The sequence below is a fragment of the Haliaeetus albicilla genome, chromosome 1 (genome assembly GCF_947461875.1).
Source record: "Haliaeetus albicilla chromosome 1, bHalAlb1.1, whole genome shotgun sequence".
Lineage (NCBI taxonomy): Eukaryota > Metazoa > Chordata > Aves > Accipitriformes > Accipitridae > Haliaeetus > Haliaeetus albicilla.
Window position 1 is genome coordinate 74,944,727 of NC_091483.1, and position 22,427 is coordinate 74,967,153.

At 34.9% G+C, this 22,427-nt stretch overlaps 1 protein-coding gene across 2 annotated transcripts in view; it reads right to left on the reverse strand.

Moving 5' to 3' along the window:
* Window positions 1–763: 763 nt before the first annotated feature.
* Window positions 764–22,427, reverse strand: part of GRK4 (G protein-coupled receptor kinase 4) — a 43,908-nt gene continuing 22,244 nt past the window's right edge. Inside the window, exons 8-16 of one of the 2 annotated variants that reach the window (XM_069794822.1) lie at window positions 21,616–21,756; window positions 18,679–18,869; window positions 13,642–13,679; window positions 11,717–11,806; window positions 10,949–11,157; window positions 9,979–10,116; window positions 9,183–9,320; window positions 6,842–6,964; window positions 764–5,297 (exon numbers count right to left, since the gene is read on the reverse strand). In XM_069794822.1, the coding sequence (XP_069650923.1) occupies window positions 5,244–5,297; window positions 6,842–6,964; window positions 9,183–9,320; window positions 9,979–10,116; window positions 10,949–11,157; window positions 11,717–11,806; window positions 13,642–13,679; window positions 18,679–18,869; window positions 21,616–21,756 (1,122 nt within the window). In that variant the 3' untranslated portion in view covers window positions 764–5,243. Of the gene's footprint in view, window positions 5,298–6,841; window positions 6,965–9,182; window positions 9,321–9,970; window positions 10,117–10,948; window positions 11,158–11,716; window positions 11,807–13,641; window positions 13,680–18,678; window positions 18,870–21,615; window positions 21,757–22,427 lie in introns of those variants that run through there. The other variant, XR_011326636.1, reaches the window with a different exon arrangement.

The window sequence follows — 22,427 nt, forward strand, 5'->3', positions numbered from 1 at the left end:
AGGTCAGCAATTCTGCATTTCTACAAACAATTCAGCAAGTAGTTGGTACTACTCAAATTATCCAATAGACTTCATGAGACTGCTGGCCCATGTAGTTCAACATATGCACAGATAATCTGCAATATGCCATAGCACAGTTTTATCATTGTTAAAGTCACTTAATTTGAAGCTGTTTTGTATAGTAATTGAGTGCTTAGCCCTTCAACTCATGCCATAAAATTACAGTGAAAGCTTTTGCATAAACAGGGCAAAATGTTGAAGATACAAGCAGCCTACTGTTGAAAAGCATTTGATGTAAAAAACCCACAAATCCAACTAATATCAAGGTATAAATTCTCTCAAGGAGAGTGAAGTCTGGTTAGTCTCCTTTGGTGATAGTATAAAATTCAATATGCGTGATAAAGCTAATGACAAGTAGAGCTACAGCTACTATTGATCAATCTTGCACTCACATTCGTAGTGTTACCACAATAAATGTGTTAAACAGCCCATGCCAATAATTCTGTCTTTTCACATAGAAATTTATGTAGAAATGAAGATTCAGACCATGAGATAAGGCATCCATTGAACAAATACAACAGAGCTGGGGCACTTTTTCCTGGATCTGACAATCTTACATTGGTAAAGAACTCACAGCATGTAATACACATTTTGTGCTTCAACAAATTGCAATTTTTTTTTCAAATTACAATTTTTCTTTTCTCTATCCCAGCTACCATGATAGACATGGTAAATAAATCACATTAGACAGTAATACATGTGGTTGAGATATGCGGCAGTGTTTTGCTTTTATTTCAGGAGTAACAATGCTAGAACATCCAGGAAAACAGCTCATACAAGAACAGTTCAGTGGTTTGGAGATACCGAAACTAACACATCACATTTAACAGTCAGCTTCACTATACTTGGAAAGAATTCTGGTGGTTTGGATACATGTGGGACATCAGAAAAGTTACCTACATCTCATGTGCAAAACTTAAGTTACACCATAAGAACAACTATGAAATAAAAAAAGAATTGTACATTCAGCAGAAGAGACATCATCATCACCAAAATGAGCCAGGCAGCTAATTCAAATCAAAGTAAACATAAATTTAGCTTAAAGATGCTTTCCATTATTTTTTTAATTTTAATCCGATTTTTTATGTACTTCCTAAATAGAAGTATTTTCTGAAAATCTACACTAAAGTGAAGGTGATAATTCCAATGTTAAATTAGCATAATACTAAATTGTAAACCAAAGCAAAATAATATTACTTCTGTTGACTTATTTTAGTAACTTGTAAACAAGTATTCTGCGTTTGTACAAATGGCAATGAGAAATTTCTTGTATCGGTATTGTTTGAAAAATAATTGAAATGCATTCTAAAAATGGATTTTTAGTTGTTTTTAGAAAGCTCCTATCATTGATTTCTCAAATTAGACATAATTCTATTCTGAGATGGAGATAATTCTCTTTCATAATCAAAAACCTTCCGATCTATTGTTTTAAGAATGATTTGGGGAAAAAAAAAGACATACAACATCTTCTATTGAAGGCTAAGATTTGTCAATAGCACTGTCTTTGTTACAGAAATACCACAGGTTTTTTCCTGTTTATTACTATGCAGTATTTATTTTTAAGTGCTCATTTTTTCAACTGAGACTGTTTTGTTGTTATAATCCAGAAACATAACACCATCTCTATTATGAACACTACAACTCTGGGAAAAAAAAAAAAGCTGACAATTTTTTTTATAGAAAGATAACAACCCTGAGGCATGAAGATTCTATTCTGTTAGTCACAACATTCAAAAGCATTAAGTAAACCAATAAGATACTGGTACATTGTTTCACAGTTTCTGAAGTTTGAGCTAAATATATAGATTCATGAGGTATGCACAAGCAGACAGTAAGACTTACATACACAAATGCTTGGAAACACAAGCCACAGAAAAGGAGGGTAGATCTCATGCAAGTGACTCCATGGAATTCCATAGATCTTTCCATATCTTGCACCAGTAGAACAAAGCAGTTGGGCTGTTGGATTGTCTCACTGCTATTAAAGCCTTCTAACACATGGATCTAGAATCTGAATTCATGGAAATATAATGAAGTCATACTGAAATGACAAGAATTTACCTTGGCTTTTTTTTTTTTTAAATAACTTCATGGAAATAAAAGGCTACATAATCAGTAAACACAACCTGTTGCCTTCCTCCTTCTTTGTCTCAGTTATGTCCTACAAAAACCAAGAGCAAAGTTCATATTAAATTTATCACACCACAATATTTTGCTTTCAGGTGTTCTCCCTTCTCCTTATCCTTTCCCGCTTTCAAAATGCATCTCCAACTACTAATACTCCAGTAAAGACATTTAACCAATGTTAGTCTCCTTAGATTAAACAGCATAAGATCTTCATCTCCATGTACCGTATAAGGAGAGTCATGCTGATCCTTCCAGTTTCTTGCATTTTCTAATTCATTAGGGGATTCACATTAGGTAGTATCTAGTCATTATGATGTGGTTATATTTCTAGCCAAAAGGGACAAATTTATAGTAGAAAAATGCCATCTTGAGCCTACTGGGGAAAAAACAAACAAACAAACAAAACCCCAAAAGCAACAGAATTTAGATCCTAATCCTGCAAACATGTAGTTACTCAAAAACAATTTAATAGTATTATTCAGAACATAAGAAAAAACTTGTGAAATGAAACTAAATAAAGCTTCATAAAAACAAACAAATCCTCCACTTTTTTGCATGGTAGGAGTTCCTTTTTCAAAGAAGCAGACTTATAAATAACCACTTCTTAGGAACAACTTCCCTTTTCTCTTCATCGAGGCTTTTTTTCTTCACAGATCCCTGGAGAGTAAGTATTAAGTCTCAGCACTCCTAGAGGAGTTGGTTTCTTTCTTTATTTTTTTTTTAAGTTAAGATCCCTCCCCCTCCAATATGGAAAGAAAATTTGAAATACATGATAAATAGACTTTCAGATTTTTTTTTATTTGTTAAAGCCAATCCCTGTATTTTCTTCGTAAAAATTACTCCGCTTGTGTCCATGGTATTCTTGCCCAAATTTCAAGTTTCTCTAAGCAGGCATTAAATCCAGACTGTCACCCCATATGTCTAGTGTTAATACAGTCACCTTTGCCTCAGAACAGCAAACCTAAGACCTTAAAAAATAAAACTCCTTTATCAGAGAAACATGACAACTTCTCCAACCACGTAGGTATTTATAAAACACTTTTGTTACTTCCCTATTTCTCCATTCCCATCTTTTTAGAGTCCTTCTGTTATTGTGGTACATAATAAAGAGGGTCAGGCCAGACTATGCCAGCTCATTGTCTCACACATAATGGTTCCAGCCAACACCCTTACTTCAGATATTTTTCTTTTTGTCAAGCCTCCCATCCCTTCAATGTTGCATCAGACTATCTTCCAGTAATTCATTCAAACTCTCCCTCTGCCAATTTCTCCCTTTGTATTTTCTACGGCAGTCGTTTTGCTGTCCCCTATGCTCTTTTAGACATAAGGAAAAATGCACTGAAAACGCAGGAAAAGAGTCTCATTCCTCATTTCTGTGGCACAGTAGCCAAGAGGAACAATTTCAGAGAGTCATCAGCTCAGCCCCAATGGGTTTCTGTAACACACTAGTTTTTCAACTTTTTTTCAAATTCTAACCCATTTAAATCATTTGTCACTAGAGACAAAATACTGTGAATTAAAACCTGACATTAGGCTTGAGTATCAAATGTATCTTTTGAGTTTCTCAGAAGCAGCTTAAGTTTCTTCCAGTGAGTCTGCAGATCACAAGCAGAAACCTATTTGAAGCAGAGGGATATTCAGTTGCTCTGTGTGTATAATACATGTGTGGTCTGGTTGGTGCCCTAGGGGTTTGAGAGGAAAAAAAAAATGCATGCTCAGTGGAGACAAATCTTCAGAAAACAGAAGAAAATATATAACAAAAGTCATGTCTCCAAGAGAGTTCCATCATATTTCAAGTCCCTAACTCAAATTTTGAGAACAGAAGAGGCTCTTAATGAAATGTGTTCCCTAAATGCATTCTCATACACAGATTAATAGTTTTACTGGAAACTTTACAAAATAAAAAGAAAGTCTGGCATACTCTGAGTCCAGAAGAATGAAAGTTTGACAAGCTTTCAAGCAGCTGGATACGGTTTTACTAATGGACGTCAGGTAATTGTAACTAAAACTTCAATACCAGTTCCACATCTGCATTAAGCAATCTTTAAAGGCAGCTTTTAATATTGAAGTTTTTAAAGGCTATAAGGAAACATTATTTACATAATTAAATTTGATACTTAATACTACCTTGTCCTTCCCTCAGTGGCAGTGATCGCTGTCAACCCTACAACATTGTGTATTACAACATAAGAAGCAGAGATGAGGTAAGAAGAGCTCATGCTTTGTTTTTTAACCTATTATAAAACTGTAACATCCTACATGGAGTTGTAAACAATTTCATTTACAGAAAAAAATAAAAAGGTGTCCCCACAGGTAAAAAGAAATCCTTTTGGTAAAGACAACAAAGTACTCAAAATATAGTTATAAAATTTTGGCATAGGTCTACTTGCATGGTCCATGCCAAGAAACTGTCTGGAGAGGATGTGTAAGATGGGTAGAAAAGAGAAGAATGCGGTAATACAGTTTGTTACAGGATTAATCTAAATGTTCAGAATTATTCTCTATATATAGAAATACAGAAAGACATTCTACAGAGCCAGAGAGTAAAGAGCAATTCATAATAGCTGGCCATAGTGCACTGAATTCCTTTTTTTCCTTAGCAGTTGCTTGAGAGATACATTAGGTAATAGCACTGCCATGCTGCCGGATAATACCGGAATTATGAAATTATCAGTACAGCAATTTTACTGTTAAGAAAACTGCTAATAAAGATCCTAATGAACAAGAAGAGTTTTACCAGGAGCATACAAAGTCAAGTTGCATTGATGCCATAGATATTATCTCTGTTCTTTAAAATCCTTTTAGTATTTCTAGATTCCCACTAGAAAAAAAAATAATCAAGATAAATCAGATACATACAGAAACACACTCACTCAAATGGCACTCATTGCTTTTTTGTACAATTAAGCTTTAGTGAAAATATACATCTTAAAACAAATGAAGTACAAATGTACAAAAATCCTTGAACTCAGATAAAAAATATATATAATACACTTTGCTACAGAGATATAAAACATTTAAAGTTTGCTCATCCTTTCTGATGAGAGTAAAATGATTTAAAGTCTGGAGGACTCCTGCTCATCATCACTGCAATCAGATTTAAAGCAGACCTGCAAGACAAAGAGACAATTCAGCTGCATAACTGACACTATTGTTGGTTTGTGTGTTTTATGGGGCACAGAAAGGCTAGGGGGGGTGGGGGATGGCTCTTTTTCCAGCACATTTTACTCCATGCTAACTACATGCTTTGGGAATATCAAGGGAAACCACAACCCAACCCAAAATCTCAAGTCATTAAAGTTTCATTTAACCTTAAGTTCTTTCCTTCTTTTAACTTCACAGGACAATTAACTGCAGTCTTATTACTTCAAAACCAACTGAAGGCTCTCAAGCGCTGTTGATATTTTTAGGACTCTTTCTCAATACATAGAACCATACATTGGGACAGTATGAACCCTGCTGATTCAGCTGGAAGAGACTACAGTAAGACAGAAGCTTTAACTTTAGCTATGTGACATTATTAGTACACTTAACCATTCCTTCTATTCTATTACTGTAAGTGGGGGAAAAGTGAATTTGAAAAGGTGAACCAAAAATGACAGTACTATTATACATTCCATTAGCATTGTACCATTTTAGAGAGGTGAATTACCAGCTAATGACAAAAAAATCATCATGCAATTTTAATACATGGCCCTGTTGTGGCTACTTAATGATGTGCTCCTAGCAATTTTAAAATTCTGTTTCTGCTTGAAAGCAAAAGTAATTTCTACAGAAGTGTTCTCTACTGGAATATACTCATGCTTCTCAAGGTAATTCCATTCTAAGTGCAGGCATACTGAGCAAGCAGAATTGTGTACAACATCTTCAACTGAAAACCTTTACAAATAGCCTACTTCTCACAACCTATAAACAAGCACAATATGCCACATGTCTTTTAGGTGGTAAATACTCAATTCATATACCTCTAAATGTTTACTCAAGAGTAGAAGTTATGTGTGTAAGAAAAGGCTGTGCATTGTCAGCTGTGTAAACACATATTCTGTTGTTGTTTTGGTAAAGACATTAAACTACCTACGATATTTTAACATTTGTTTACTGACACTTCTTCACGCTCATTCATTTAGGGGATAGTTTTACTTATTTGCTTAATACACCAGAAAGAATCACTGGGAGCCCAACTTTCTAGAGAGTCCTAGGAGTTCCATTGCTCCACCATGCTCACTTCTGAGTTCATTAGTCAATTTTATTTAAGTTTTTACAGAGAGGGCCTTAATTATCCCTGAAATTGTCTCCCCAGAAGTTTTGATTAAAAACTGGCAAAATACAGAAGGAGCAAGACCCAAATTAATATCTTTAGGAAAGAAAGATCTATAGCACAGCTGTTAACAGCACACAGTACGTTTTCCCCAGGTAACAGCTAGCAGACACTAGAGGAACACAGAATGCTGAGGGAGGAAAAACTCCTGGAATTATAGGGATTGCCACAGTTTCTGAAATGCAGAGCAGCAGCAAAGCCATAATAAACCAGATTTCATTAGTTTCAGTATTTAGCAAACAACTTGTTTTTCCTATCACAAAATAATATAAAAAATTGAATGGATGTTAAGGTCTTACTGGTAATTTTCTTATGAAAGAAAAGAAATACCCTTACCTCTCCACTAAAAAGTCTGTGAAAGAAGCCTCTCTTTGGTTTAGGAGACCTCTCTCTGTCTGGTGACACAGTACCATCAGTTTCATAGGCATTGATATCTTCAAAGCATCCCGTTTCAATCATCTTTGAAACATATGAAATATAAATGAAATATCCATACAAGCCTCTGAAACAAGTTCCATTTATTATCTATTTACTCTGGCTGGGTACTCCTAACAACTTACAAATTCATCAGCCAAACTACACCACGCAGAGAGCTCCATGAAGGAAGGAAGAGAGTCTACATTAACTCTCCTTGTGCACCCAGTGAACTGAAGAATGGCAATGGGAGCACTATCATGCGGGTAAGTTCTCAAATGCTCCCTTGCTTTGGTAAGGCGTTTCTTCTGCCCATGAAGCAATAAGGGGAAGTTTTTAGAACCAGAAATTGATTTTCCTTTCATCTATTCTGCTCATTTCAGAGCAGTCCAGCCTAACAAATATAGTATCTCTATACCCTGTACTGAACTTAATTAATAAACATACATTGAGTAGGAGAAATTATTATTCTATGCAGAATACTAGTACCTGCATAGCATTGGGGGATACTTTTTACAAAGTGGACAAATTGCATTCTTGGGGAAAAAGCAGCTGATGTTGGACCACAGTGATTTAAACATCATTTTGGTGTTTTCGGCAACCGTCTATCAAAACACAACTAATGTATACCATAATTAGCAATAAGGCAATGAGACAGAGAAGGTAATACTTCATGAAAAAAAAAAAAGATATAATGAAGACTGGTCTCTGGAGAGAAGCAAGGGATTTTGAAATAATCTGTGTTTGTGTACACAGAAAACAAAAGAATTAAAACCACAATTACTGGGTGCAGAAAGGAGAGCAGAAAGAGTAAATGCCAAAATGTAACAAACAGGCATGATCAGAAGGGGGTGAGTGGCTAATGCCCACGTGTAGCTGGCATTTATTGGCGAGTGCCACTGATACACATTTATCACAATGGGCATGCAACCAAATGAGTACACCTTGTAGAGGGAGAGAGGACATAAAGAGGAATAAGAAGAAATGTGGTCTGCTTTTGTTGTAAACCATGATGTAAGGTAAATTATGGGAGGGGAGGAGGAATTCTTAAGAGACTGAGAGCAAAGATTTGAGGGAAAGCTCAGTAACATGAATTAAAAGAAAATAAAAGCACAAATGTAAAATGAAGTCTGCATAGTTATTCCTTGAATAGAAGGAATTACCATCACCAGAATTCCACAACTACTTTCAACTTCATCCCTATATGTGCGGTTAGAGTTACTAAGCTGCAGTGCATTTCTTAATGACTAGATCATATTCTGAAGTTCAGAATTACAACATAGCATAGGTAATATTTATTTCTCTAACAGCCTAAGGTTCATTGCTTCTTAGTGAAGACTTCCTATGTCAAATGACACCTTCCAAATCTCCTTCTTAATGTAATGCAAAAAAAAAACCCCACCAAAAAAGCAAAAAGGAAACAAAAGGGAATGTACTTTTTTTCTTTGAGTTGTTCAGAAATTGCTCATCTTTTGTGTTCAAGCTCTAAATAAAATAAAAAAACTCATACTGGGAAAGAAACTACACTAGTAGAATTTAAGACAATACTAATTTCAGAAAGTTATGAACATCTTATAATAGGGGGAAGGCATTCATTACAAGAACTACAATTTTAAATAATTGTTACTGAGTGCTCTTCCCGAAATAATAAAGAAGATTTGAATTTCCTAAATACAGACAGAACTGCATGCAGAGGTAGCAAAATTCTAGTATTCTATGCAGAATACTAGAATACACATTCACTAGGCAGATGAAAAAGCTTTAAGAGAAAGTCTGACACAACCAATATTGAACCATTTGTTTTGAAACCTTAGAAAAGGTGAGTCTGCAGTTCTGTATTACTGTGTCACTTGGATACTCTATTGATATAAAAGCATGATACACAAACAGCTTGCATTGCGCCTATTTGCTTTTGTATACTTTGAATAGCCCTCTCTATCCCTCTCCTATGAACAGCAATATTGAATGTGATAGAAGAACAAGGAAAACGTAGTCATGCTGATGCTAAATACTGTTCTGTATGCTGTATCTATGACACAAAGATGCCAGATTCTATTTATGCAAATCTACCATAGATCCCAATTTTTAGCAAGGCGTTTATGTTTTGGGAAAACCTTTTTTTCTGAAGTCTTTCAGCAAAGAAGCCTAAAGCAGAAGCTTCTTTACTTCTCACAGAGACAGTTAATACTATAAATTATATCCCTTATTAAATCTTCTATATTGCTGTGCTAAAGAAGATAATCTTTTATGAAATATACAATACCTCATTTTGCCAAGGGATTGAGACACAACCTGTAACAAATTTGGAATAGAAGTCATCATCTGTAGTATCCAGGTTCACTCCTTTTACTGTTGAGAACTGCTCTATGTCCAGGACATCTTTACAATATACGGCGCGTGGCTGCAGTACAAATACAAGATTGCTTCATTAAGGTTTTGGGTTTTGGTTTTTCATGTTTTTTTTGTTATGTTTTGTTTTGTTTTCCTCTCCTTCCTAGATGAGCAAAGGGGGAGCGAAATGTCTGCAATATTTACTTCATATTGCTGATCACCAAATTACTCTATACTACAAAACAGAAATGCAAACACTTAAAAGGCTGTCTTCATAAGGAACCTAAGCCATTCCATCCATCCTGCAAGTAACAGAAAAGAAATATCAAAACCAGAAACAGCATGCAACTTCTCTGGATTTCTTAATGGTTGTCAGAATTCACTTATCTTCTGTCACTCTCCTTTCAACTCCAGAGTAATTTCTTCAAAGTTAATCTTCATTTGTTCAGCATCTGAGCTATGGAAGTAGAGTTTTAGGGCTAAGAAATCAGCTACAAAGGTCCCTAGAGCAATACCACTATTGTAAATTGATTTGCAATCTCAGATGAAATGCCACAAAACAACTAGCTATCGATAGCTACAATGGCATTCTCCTGCCAATTTAACTAACTTTGAAGGATTCTGTGGAGTTCACATGTGTGCTGCTTTTGGTTGGTATGATTGCTGACATAGAATTATGACAGTTCTTGCCTTTTTAGATACTAATCAAATCTGTCTCACCTACTTACATCTGGCAAGAATGGAGGTTCTAACATGTTAGCTTCCAGCCTCTTGAAGTTAATATTCTTGAAAATAGGATGTTGCTTTACAATAGCAGCTCCATCTTCAGTGCAACCCAGTCGTTCCCCTGGATTTTTAGCAAGTAACTGCAAAGATGCGGAAAAAAAGGCTGATCCAGTGATATAATCCCACAGTTTAAATAAAAAAAAAATCTATATACAATGTCTTTCAATAAGTTTATTTTGTTACTTGGCCTTTTATCAGATGAAATTTATCATGGTATCAAAATGAACTGGAAATCCAAACTACAGCATTCTGGGAGCAAGATGATTTTCAGGAGACAAAAGAATCCCTCAAAGCAGACAATTTGAAGATTATACCCAAATTTATATGAAAATATTTTAATTGATGCCATGCTGAATAGATTTTACAGTACAGACTTTGCAGTAGACTTTACTTTCAGGAAATACAGACTTACATTTTTTTCCAGTGGGCTTAAGTAATGCACATGTATTGCATGAACTAGTAAAGAAAACTTTTGAATCTTTCTGTATAGATGTGCCTCTTATTCAATTTAAGAACATGCAAGATAAAAAAAAGCTGCTGTCTCATACAGACTCTTTTAGGCAAGGAAACTAGTATACTGCTCTGCCATTTCTCCCCACGCAGTATTAAAGTTGAGCATGCTATTGTACTCCATCTACGATTACATGTGGTCCAAGGAGTGCTGGACCTTTTCATTCACATGATGAAAAAATCAATTTATGCAGCCTTCCTTTGTCTTGAAAAAAAGTTCTGAGTTCTCAAAGTTTGTAATTGAACAATTCATGGACAATCACAAACTTTCAATTGAACCAAAGCAGGATTTAAAAACTCCAGCTTTGAAAAATTTTCAACAGAAGATGTTAAAATAAAGTAGTTGATCTCTTAAAAAGGATTAGAAATTTAATTTTCAAACCTCTATGTCTCTTCACCCACCATCCTGCAGATGGATTTTGCCTCCTCTGAGAACTTGTCTGAATACGTTTCCTGGTCTTCCTTTACTCTCCGGTCAATCTCATCCCGTTTGACCCTTTCCTTATGCTTCCTGAATGGAGACTGTCCTTCAATCATTTCATAAATCAAGCACCCAAGACCCCACCAATCCGGGCTGAATGTATACTTTTCGTTTTTGAGCACTTCTGGAGCTACGAAACAAAAACAAAGAAACCCCCATGACAATTCACTTTAAATGGACTAATTAAATATTGGAAAAACTCTCAGGTACTCCTTTGGCTCTGTGCAGAGATCTTTGCGTAACTCCTTTGTGCCTTGAAGAAACGTTCATTTCTACAGCGAGGATTCTGTTTATATTCAAGAGAAGCACTTAAGTTCTTTAACACTTAAGAGCAGTACTGTTTACAAACTAAGAATGAAGTTTTTCCAAACCAAGGAAAGAAATGTGTTGTCATAGTAATTCATCTGCTTACCTGTGACCTTAAATCTCTTTGAACCTCAGAAAAAAAATTAGGTGCTTTCTTAAAGTTCTACCTAAAGGTAGAATATCCTGAGTTAAGTTTTCAAGTTTATCAGTAGGCTTATAATTGACTACTAACATCTACCACCACATATTGTAACCTTTCTTCCCATAAAATGTCTAGTAACTAACTAATCCAGGCCCAATATAGTTCTTTGGACAAGTCATTCATATATTCACAGAAGCAAGTTTTCTGGTAAACCGTAACTAGCAAAGGATACTTTACATACCCATGTAACCAACAGTTCCAACCCGTCCTCGGACTGTTTCTCCTTCTGGAATCTGCACAGCTAATCCAAGATCTGAAATTCTGATATGTCCTATTTATGTTAAAATAAATTATGCATAGTCAGCAAATAATAAAGTATCATCACTTTTAAAACAAACAGCTTCTGTAGCATACCTCATCAAAAAAACACCCCAAAACATCAAAACATTCATATACACATAGTACTAAGTTTATTTAACTTAGCTAGAAGGGAGTGATTGACCATTATTCAACTCTTCCTTAAATACTTAAAGGAAGAGAGGCACAGACCTAACTGATTTCCTGAAGGTCATACAAAAAAATTTGCTGTTAAGTACTCTAATTCCTAGCTTTGGCATAGGCTGCTACTGTAGGACAAATACAAATGATGACTGCTCATTTAAAATTCTGTATCTATCCATCAGACACTTGCATTTTTCCATTCTGTATTCCTGCCACAAACACTTCGCTTTCTGACTTCCTAACAAAACATGAGAATTTACTCCATTTATTCCAAATATGGGGAAACTGTTGCCTGTACTGAGACACCAGGTTTTCCTCTAACAAAGTACCCTACTTTCCCAAAGTGTTCAAGGTTTTTTAAATTCTTGTCTAGAAAGCCTCCAAGAGGGAACACTGCATCACCTGTGGGTAGCCCATTCCAATGCCCGAGTGCCCTTTGTGCCCTCTGTCATTCAAAAAGCTCTACAGTGTCAACGTTAGTTAATAGCATATTAATTTCTTGTTTACATGTGATAGATAATCAAGGGGTGGGAAGAGAGAGTAGAGAAAGTCAAGTGACATTCTATATACTGGGTGGAAATAACTAAATGCTCTTGAGCGCTAATGCTATTTTAAATACATTCAGATGCTCTTCTTTTCCCTGACATCTGATGAACCCCTTTTTAAGTGCAGGATCTGAGCTCCTGAAGTGATTTTCTAATTAGTCCCCTCTGCTCTCTGGAACATGATCAGAATATCCCTGGCAGAGAGAATGCATTCTAGTGCGGTCCTGCAAGGCTATATTTTTCCTCAAAGAATGCTTCAGCTTTTGCAAGGCATTGCTGGAGAGAAAAATTAAAGAATGCATTTGATGTCTAGCAAAGCTTTAGCTCTTGGAAAGTGACTTCTCCCAAGCATCACCTTTTTAGAAATTTTCAGTCAGAACATGTTGACTTTTTAAAAAAAATACTGTGCTAATGACTTCAAAAACAGTTTTTGCTTAACTAAAATACTCAGCAATTACAAGAACAAACTGGTAATATTCATCCACAGCTTAGAAGGTAATTGCTGCACATGTTCTACAGTGAATTCAAAAGATTCTGATAAATTTCATACAAAGTCATCAAAGAAAATTAAGTTGGCTTTTGAAAAACAAAAAACTACAAACATTTCTTCATATTGTTTGTACTTCCTTGACTCCTTCCAGCCACATATGCATCAGTGACCATCAGACCTGTTTTAGTTGAAATGTTAAAACAAACAGAGATGCTTCAGATTTCTTTTCTCCTTTACTGCTTAAACATTATAGTTTGCCAAGTAAAATTCTGGCCCCACTTCTAACAAATCATGTTTCCACAGTCGAAGAAAAGACAAACAGAGAACAAAGCCGTATAAAAGTTTTAGCCATCTTAAATCAAGGGTAGTGGGGAGAAGGGGGAGCAAAAGGGGAAAAGTAGCCATTTTAAGGTGGGAAATTGACCCCTCAAACATCATCATTGTCATCCCCCAGAGACCCAGTATTTTCCCCTACTTTCTAAAAAGCAAGGGCAGTTTTTTTCTTTACTAATTAAAGCTAACATTTGTCAGCCAGGTCCCTTTTATCATGAAGAAGTCCCTTTGGTTTCTGGCACAGTATCAATTAGATTTGTAATTCCTGATTTCAAAATTAAATTTATTTTTACTTACCACAGTCATCAAGCAGTATATTCTCAGGCTTCAGGTCTCTACAAATTAAACAGAATAGAAATGTGAATTATACAAAGGCAAAATTATTAGCCATCATCAAGTGCAACAGAGGCACTGTTTCTTGGTTTCCGACTAAAGCAATTTTTCCAGTTTCCATCTATATACAAAAAAAAGTTGATGTTGAGGACCTATATTACAAATAGTTTAACCATAGAACTCAAGATCCATTTTTTCCCAACTCTCTAATTCATTTATATTAACAAGAGCAATTCATATTTCACGGTTGAGGATCTTTCTCTACACAACACTAAAATCCAGATATGAAGAACCACCAACTTAGACCCAAATTTGTGCTCATAAGTGAAAGACATTTCCCCTGAGAATACAACTCCACAATGGTAAAATACACCAGTGCTTGCTGCAGTTTAATGCTGACTCCTTGCTATATTCCACCCCAGGGTGTCAGAAAATCAACAGACAGTAATAAGACAACAGAGAGTAATATTCCCAAGACTAAGTACAGGCTTAATATCATCCATTCAAACTCCTTTCCTTTAATTTGGACATTCAGCTTCTAAAGCTTACTAGACACTTGATATGTAGTTAGGATTCTTTGCAATCAACTTTCTAAGAGTCTCTACTACTTTTCTGTAAACATCGAAGTTTCACATGAAACATTTTTTGGCTACTGAATGCTAGCAAGACTCAGGAAATAGTAAAAGGGCAATTAATTCAGTGTTGCAGTTCTGCATTTTATAGGCATCTTCTTGTACATTTTTACTTTAAGAACAAAAGAAGAAACTCAATGGGATATTTGGATTTCCCCCCACCCAGGAAAAGTTGGGGAGTCACTGAAGCTGAACCTGAAGCTGTTCAGAGGTTACTTCTAGGATTTATCCTCTAGCAGATTCTACCGAGAACATATATATTTTTATATATATATATAAAATATATATATGCATGGACTATATGTATAAAAGATACCATGTATATTTTTTTATATATATATATAATTGTGATATGCATCAGAAACATGTGGATTGCAATACAGTCTCTTAGATTTATTCCACCATAAATATTGTAAAGCCAGAAGTAGACAAGCAAAAATCAGTACTTGGCCAAAGATTCAGTTATTATTGGAACAGATTATTAAAAACAATATATACATATATGGGTATATGTACAGTTGTGACAAGAACAGTTATTCATATACAAGCAGAAAAGACTGAATAACGTAAAAGAAGCAATTTTAGGAAGAACGACTTTAGAATTTACATTCAAAATGAGAGACAAATATACACACAGACATTTGTTCACCAAGAAATCTGCATGCTTTTTTTCCCAAATATTGATAAATTGGTGCTCTGAAGTATGCGTATTCATGTTAAAGTTTCATTATTTCATGATATTAACTGTATAAGGAAGTCAGCAAGACACTTTGCTTCTAATACTTTTAAGTCTAGATAGTCCCCATAATGTTAAACATTTGATGTTAGATATGATATTACAATACCAGAGAAATCAGAAGAGATCAAAGTAAAAAAAACCAAAACGCAAAAACCCCCACATCAGTATCAAAAAAGCAAAAGAAAATTCAGCTCAAACTTTAGGTAGAAACAAATCTACTTTAAAGCACGTATTATATGCTCAGGTTAACTCAAGTAAACAAGTTTAAAGAGTTCCATCTCCAAGTCTACTTGTTCTATAGCTTATACCAGCCTTCCTTCAGAGAAAATTTCTGGATAAAAATCCTTAGGGGATTTCGCTGTAAAGATGTCTACTCTGAGCATAGGCACAAGGCAGGCAAGGAGCTACTTGGGTTTATCCACTACAGCTTCAACAGGTCTTTAAGTCTGATCTTTGACCTTCCAGGCACATTCTATGGGCACCTACATGAGTTTGTGAGGAAAACTAGGTGTTCAAGCAGCGTATCTGATAAAAACCACTACCATCCTTGAGAAGTCTGGTAACTCCTGCAGGAAAACTCCAGCAATTAAGTCCCTTTTGGAAAGCAGGCACTTGTTCCCCACTCGTGTCTCATGCAAATCCTGACTTCGCTCTTAAGTATTATCAGACTTTTTATGTAGCAGATGGATGAATAGCTCCTCGGCTGCCTGTTCCTGTCTGCTTATTTTTCTAACGTCAGCAACATATGGCAAGTTACAGCTAGTTTCACAAGCTCCCATTGAACAAGCAAACTGGCTCAGTCGCTATCGCAGGGCAGCGCGGGGCCCTCCTTCCAGCTCTGCACCTGTTCTCTTAAGCCAGTGGGAACCCCACTAACAAAATGGCACAACTGACTCCAGGGTCCTACAGACAGCACCAGTGCCACTGCTTGAAATTCACTAATACTTGGTATAAAGACACATGAAACACACAATAAAAATTGGTGTTAATGGAGAGGAAAGTTAGGCCTAGTTTTTCCACTTTATGAGGCATTTTGCTACTGATGGCAACATGTCCCAAATGTAATAAATTTATAATAAATTTTCACATGACTGACTTACATTAAAACTGTAGAACTAGAACTGAACAAACTGCGAAGATGAACTGATTTTACTGCTATCTACTGACACCCCTCTGCACCGAGAATTTCTATTTTCAGAAGTTCTGAATTTCCCTTCTTCCACTGCCTTTGCAGTACACTTTACTGTGAATATACAGATGGATAGCCACAAAAACATGTTCTCAAGAAAATATTTTCTAACAGTAAGTTACAGAATTAAAGTCCACTTTAACAATTTAAGGTATTTGTCTAAAAAGACAGTTTAAAACTCCTCCTTTAAAGCTGGAAAACAAACGCACTAATAGATCTTAAAATATGGCAACAAGAAAAAGAACTAGCTCCAATTTCAGAAATTCAGTGGTCCTACCAGTATTAAATACTTTCAAAATGACAGCAAAATAAGAAAAACATTCCCTCTGTATTTTCTTGCCCTGGAGAATGAAAAATACTAGTTACCATAATTCAGAAAAATAAATCACTGAATCAATTAAAACATGCTTCATTATATTCTCCCCTCCCCACTGCCAACATTAAGACTGGAGGCTGCCAGCATAACTTCTTTGGTGAGAATAAAATAATTATGGCAAATTTTCCCAAGCTTTCTGTTTCACTAATCATATATAATCACTGTATTGCTGCTTAAATGCATTTCTATTAAGATGCCTGATAGGTTACATGATCAAAATTCTCTATCATTGTAATTGGTGACATTCTGAAGACTTCCATGACCACCTGTTTTGGCTTCTAGACTTTAAAGCTGTAAAATTTACAATTACGCTTCTAAATGCATGATACAAAAAGAAATACATATGGAAAAAACAAATCAAGACCATCAGGAAAAATACTACCATTAGCAAAAGAGAAGAAACAAGACTTTGTTTTACAAAAAGTTAGTCATTCGATATTAAAAAGTGCAGGGCTGAAAGTAATTCTACAAAGAGCGTAAAATTATCCAAACATTTTCTAGTTTTAGTGCTAAAGCATACTTGAGCTGACATGGTATAATTAGAGCCTTTTTTCATCTGTTTACATACTGAGCAGGAACTACCTTAGCATGTCTTATACTGAACTGTTTAAATAACACCTTCAGGTATTATGAGTAAATTTAAGCCCTTCTTTTTTTCCCAAGCATACAAATATTCAGTTACTAACACATGTACAGGTAACTGTCTCTTGGTCCTTCATCTTGCTATGAACAGAAGACTGAAAATAATTCCCATTCTTTTAATTAACAGGCAATTTTACTCAGACTTGGTTGTGAAACTACTTTTTTCCTTGCTCATAAATATAAGGCCATACAAATTCTTAATAACTGGAAACTGATTATGTAATAGCACAAAACAGGGCAGAGATCTAGATACCAAGACTGCTCCAGAAGAAACCACGACCACTCCAAGATGTGTAATTGCAGACAGAGAACACTAGGATTTGACATATGTGTTTGAAAGTCTTCTTACAAGCAAATAGCTAACAAGTTGGGCTTAAACACAAGGGCTGTGGGGTTTTTTGTTGTTTTTGTTTTGTTTGGGTTTTTTTGTTGTTGTTTTGTTTTTTAAACAATCAGTTTTGTTTTCACTTGGACAATGTGAAATGACTTACTTGTAGCTGATCAAAATATTCATCCTTGCTTTCCTCCTACATGCATGCCAAAACACACTGCATAACATTGCAAGATTAGCCAAATTCTTTAGGGAACCATATACAACAACCAGCATAAGACTGATTTACTCTGTAGTTCTGTCACTTTCTTTTGGGTGTATGTTAGTCTTCTGTATTGGGGAGGGAAAAGACTAAGACTCATCATATTGAAGTTATGCAGGATTATACTTTAAATCTTCTTCGAAAACAAGTGGTACTTGGTGTTATACACCAATAATATAAAGAAAGTGTTCTTGGTCCACCACTGAGTTTGTTTTGCTTGTTCTGTGATATTAATGCATGCCAGCGATTAAATGATGTATGTACAGAGACAGAAAAGAGCAGTAAGACCATACAATCTCAATTACAATAATGCATGAGGCTTCTGATAGCTTCATTAATTCAAAAGCAATAAAGTGTTTATTGGAGGAACCTGAAATAAAAGCAGAATAAAGAGGGCCATACGGATTATAACTGACTTTTTACCCACTTGGGCGTAACAAGCAATGCAGCAAGGGACTTCTGTAAACTCCTGCTTTAGAGTGGGCAGGAGTACAAAGCCCATGTTCCTAAAACTTATTTTATTTACTTGAATTACTAATGAATTTGCTTTGTAAATCATAATTTACTTTCATTTTACAAACAAACCTTGAATGAACTTTATAAAGTTTTCGAATGTAGCAAGTATCTAAACGTAAATTAATAGTAAGAACGAACACAAATAAAATCAGTTATTCTGAAGGACATGCTGTGAAAAGGACAACTAAACAATTTTTTGCTTCTTTTACTATGAAGTTGAAGTATAAACTTGTTTTAGTAGGAAACAATTAATACATTCAATGCTGAACAGACATGGAAAATTCAAGGTACGAGTGACTGTAGGTGACACTCACCTGTAAACAATTCTCTCCTTCTGCAAATCCTCTAGGCCACAGCACAGCTCTGCAGCATAGAAAATAGCCCTTTCTTCATCAAAGCCAGGATTTCCCATGTTATATATGTGAAACTTCAAATCTCCTCCATTCATTATGGTTAATACTAAACACAGGGCATCTTTCGTCTCATACGTGTAGGATAAACTAACCTAAAAATGGGGCAGGAAGAGAAGACAACCATTATTCATTCATAAACCCCAATACAATTCACAGCTCTTTTTTCCAATACAAGCAACATATGAATCCTTTTTTAAAACAAAAAAAGAACACAACAGTCAAGTAGAGGATCACTCCTGTTGAGTACTTGAAGACACAAAGGTATTCCAATTTGCATGCATATACAAACCCTACATCACTGTACAAAAGTTTAGTGACATATCTGTTTAGATACCATAGAGCTCCATCCAGAAAATACATTTATTGATGATGGCCCTCAGCTGCACATTATCTGTATTACTCTTTGTAAAGATAACATGCGCATATACTTTATTTCATTCAGGAATTATGCATTGTCAAACCACCTTCCTGAACTTCTACAAAACTCAAAGTTGCCCTACATTAGAGAAACTAAAAAAGTTATTTAAGATCAAATGTGTAGTTTCTATTCCTTCCTGCCCCCCCCCAAATAACTGCATATTTCCCTGGCTTAGAACTTGCCAACAGTAAAGACTTAGTATAGCTCTTTATAGTCTTTCTTCTTCTCACTGTATGTGGAATGCAGCACTGATAGGGATGGAAGAACACCACTTTTTTTTTTCTTCAGGTTTTAGGTAAATGTTTTTAAAGAGCATTTAAAGTAGACTTGTGAATTCAGAAAAACCCAATTTTAAAACAATGTAGTATACTGCAAATTTCAACTTATGTTGTTTAAATTACAAACTCAGTTTCAATAGAAAAAGCTATGCTATGCTGATGATCATCTGGCAGGATCTTCAAAATTAACTACAGAGATTAACTAACTTGTTTTAAAAGCAATGGGATTTAAACATATACTTAGCTTACATTAGGTAAGTAAGCTAAGTAAAAATCAGTAGGATTTTTTGACTCAATAAATGTATTTTTAAAGGCAGTACAAATACATAAAGGTCATAATTCGGTAATAAGCCCAAACTCTTCCTTCAGAAGCATAAATCCAATAGTAAATAATAAAATGAAATAAATATTTAAATCAGCTACTCAGGGCAAGGGTTACTATTTGGTGGTTTTAAACTGACATGTCCAGCTATTAATGACTTTACTTGTGACACAGGCATGACAAATTATCTACCCACTTCCAACCCAGTATTACTGCAGATCCAAGGTCTAGATCTTCTCTATTGCCTCAAAAAAGCTTTGGCTGGCAACAAGAAAATAGCTTATACTCAATCCTATAAAGTGTTTTCAAATTCAATTTCGATCAATTATTGATTTATAGTATTTACATATGTTGAAAAAATATTACTCAAAAATATAAGTTTCACTCTTATCTCATGTATCTCCATAACTAGTAATTTCTGGATCAATTCAGGTAATTTCTGGATTCAATTTCAATCATTTCAAGCCCATGAGCCTTGTGAGAAAACAACATTAGCATATTTATACAAAAACATTATTTATAATCGTTTAAAATACATTAAAGTATCTGGCCAGCAGGTTCTTAATTTTTCTTTTAGCTGGCAGTACTCTACAGGGGTTTTTTAATACATAAAGCTTATCAGAAAATACATGCATACATATTTTATACATATATATATTTATTTATAAATAACTTCTACTATCCTCTGACACAGGTACTTTAAAATCCTCTCTGAACTGCAATACAAAATTTATCAGTAAATGGATTTAAAAACAAGGCAAAATGCATTTAAAATTAACACTTAAGTGACAACAATTCAATGAAAAAATAAACATTACCTGGGGGAAAGTTTACTTGGTATAAGTTTGATCATTCTAAGTTATTTCACTGCTTAGTAATTAGAGCTACTAACAGACCATAATTTATGTGATAGCATCAGGTTAAAGTATTAAGACTTAGATTTTCATTCTGTGGAATTTCTATTAAAAAGTTATGTTAATTGTTTCACATCCAAGATACCTCTTTAAGCCTTAGTACACAGAAAAGCAATATAACTAACCTGAATAGATATACTAGTCAAATTTCATGTTTATCTTGAAATGTATAAGCAACAGAGTAATGAATACTATGAAAATACCTAAGGATATAAAACCTCTACTATTAAAAGTCACAGAAATGCAGGATATGCAACTTCTAATGGCAATTAAATGGGAGACTCTCATGAAGTCACCCCTTTGTAAGTGCCTTTATGAATGACGTCCAAAAATGAAATTAGAAATCAGCATTAATTATAAGAAAAGAGGTGTATGGGAGGGAAGAAGGGGGTAAGATAAGAAAACAGAGAGCAATGCACTGGAAGAAGAGACAGAGAAGAGAAAGAGAGAAGGAAAAAATAGGATGAAATAAAGTATATGGAATTATCCTCTTTATTAAACATAGACAAACATACTCAGTCAAAGGCTGCAGCAGAAATAGAATTTAAGTGATTATTCAAGTCGGAGCACTACAGAATAATCTAGTCACCTTTAAACAGAGGACAAAGATTCAGTGGCATCAGCATGTTGAAACACAACCTAATGTTGTGGTTTTAAGTGAGAAATAAAGCAGGCAGACTAAAATCAATTTAATATTGGATAAAAAAGTCCTCTGCACAGAGCTACTCACAATCACACACAAAACCAAAACATGCTTCTTATTATATCAATCATTTCTCTCAGCAGTCATGCATTCTCTAAATCAATTAAAAAATGTCTTGTGCTCACAAGTTCCTGAAAGAGACTGAAATGAAGCAAACAAAGCAAGACAAACTTCTGAGACTAAGATCAGAAGTAGATACTTACTACAAACCTACTATTCACTTTTTCTAGAATTCTTTTCTCATTTAGAGCCATTGATTCTCCTTTCCTCTTCTTTATTCTCTTTTTTTCTAGCTTTTTACAAGCATACATTTTTCCTGTTGCCCGTACTTGACAGGCACACACCTAAAAAAGAAGGAAGGTGTGTCAAAGATGCTAGGGTTTTTTTAGAATAATTTTTTTTTAAAAGAAGATAATTTTTTTTTTCTTTTCTTGAACTCTTGAATGCTCTCAGAAAATGAAGGTTTGTAAGAATCAATACAGATATTTCACCCATGAAACAACTCTGAAGGGACACAAAAGCTGTAACAAGTAGAAAAAGCGATTATACAGGAGCAAACACATTTTTGTTGGGGTTGAATAGTTCAGTAAAACTGGATCTTGTGTTGGCAAAACACCTGACTGTGGTAACAGTCTAGGCAAGCAGGACAGAGGACAAATATCCACACCATAATCAAGCAGGAAAAAGATAATGACAATCTAGTAACCCTCCTTCCCCTTCAATATAGGGCTCTGGTTAAAACATGTAGGGGGAAAAAAACCCCACTGAATTATAAACAGAATTAATAAAATCTATAGATTTTCCTATGAGGTTCATGAATATTCTACATAATTATTAAGTAGAAACTACATTCTCATTGCCAAATGAAATTTCTAAACAGAAGCAACTGTTATCAGTCAGTAGAAGTTTTCTCCAGCTTTGTGCATGACCTACAATACTGAAACTAACACATCAAAGGAAAACAGTTTGGACTAATGACAGTTTGCCAGGTGATGTGTCAAATGTAGACTGTTAG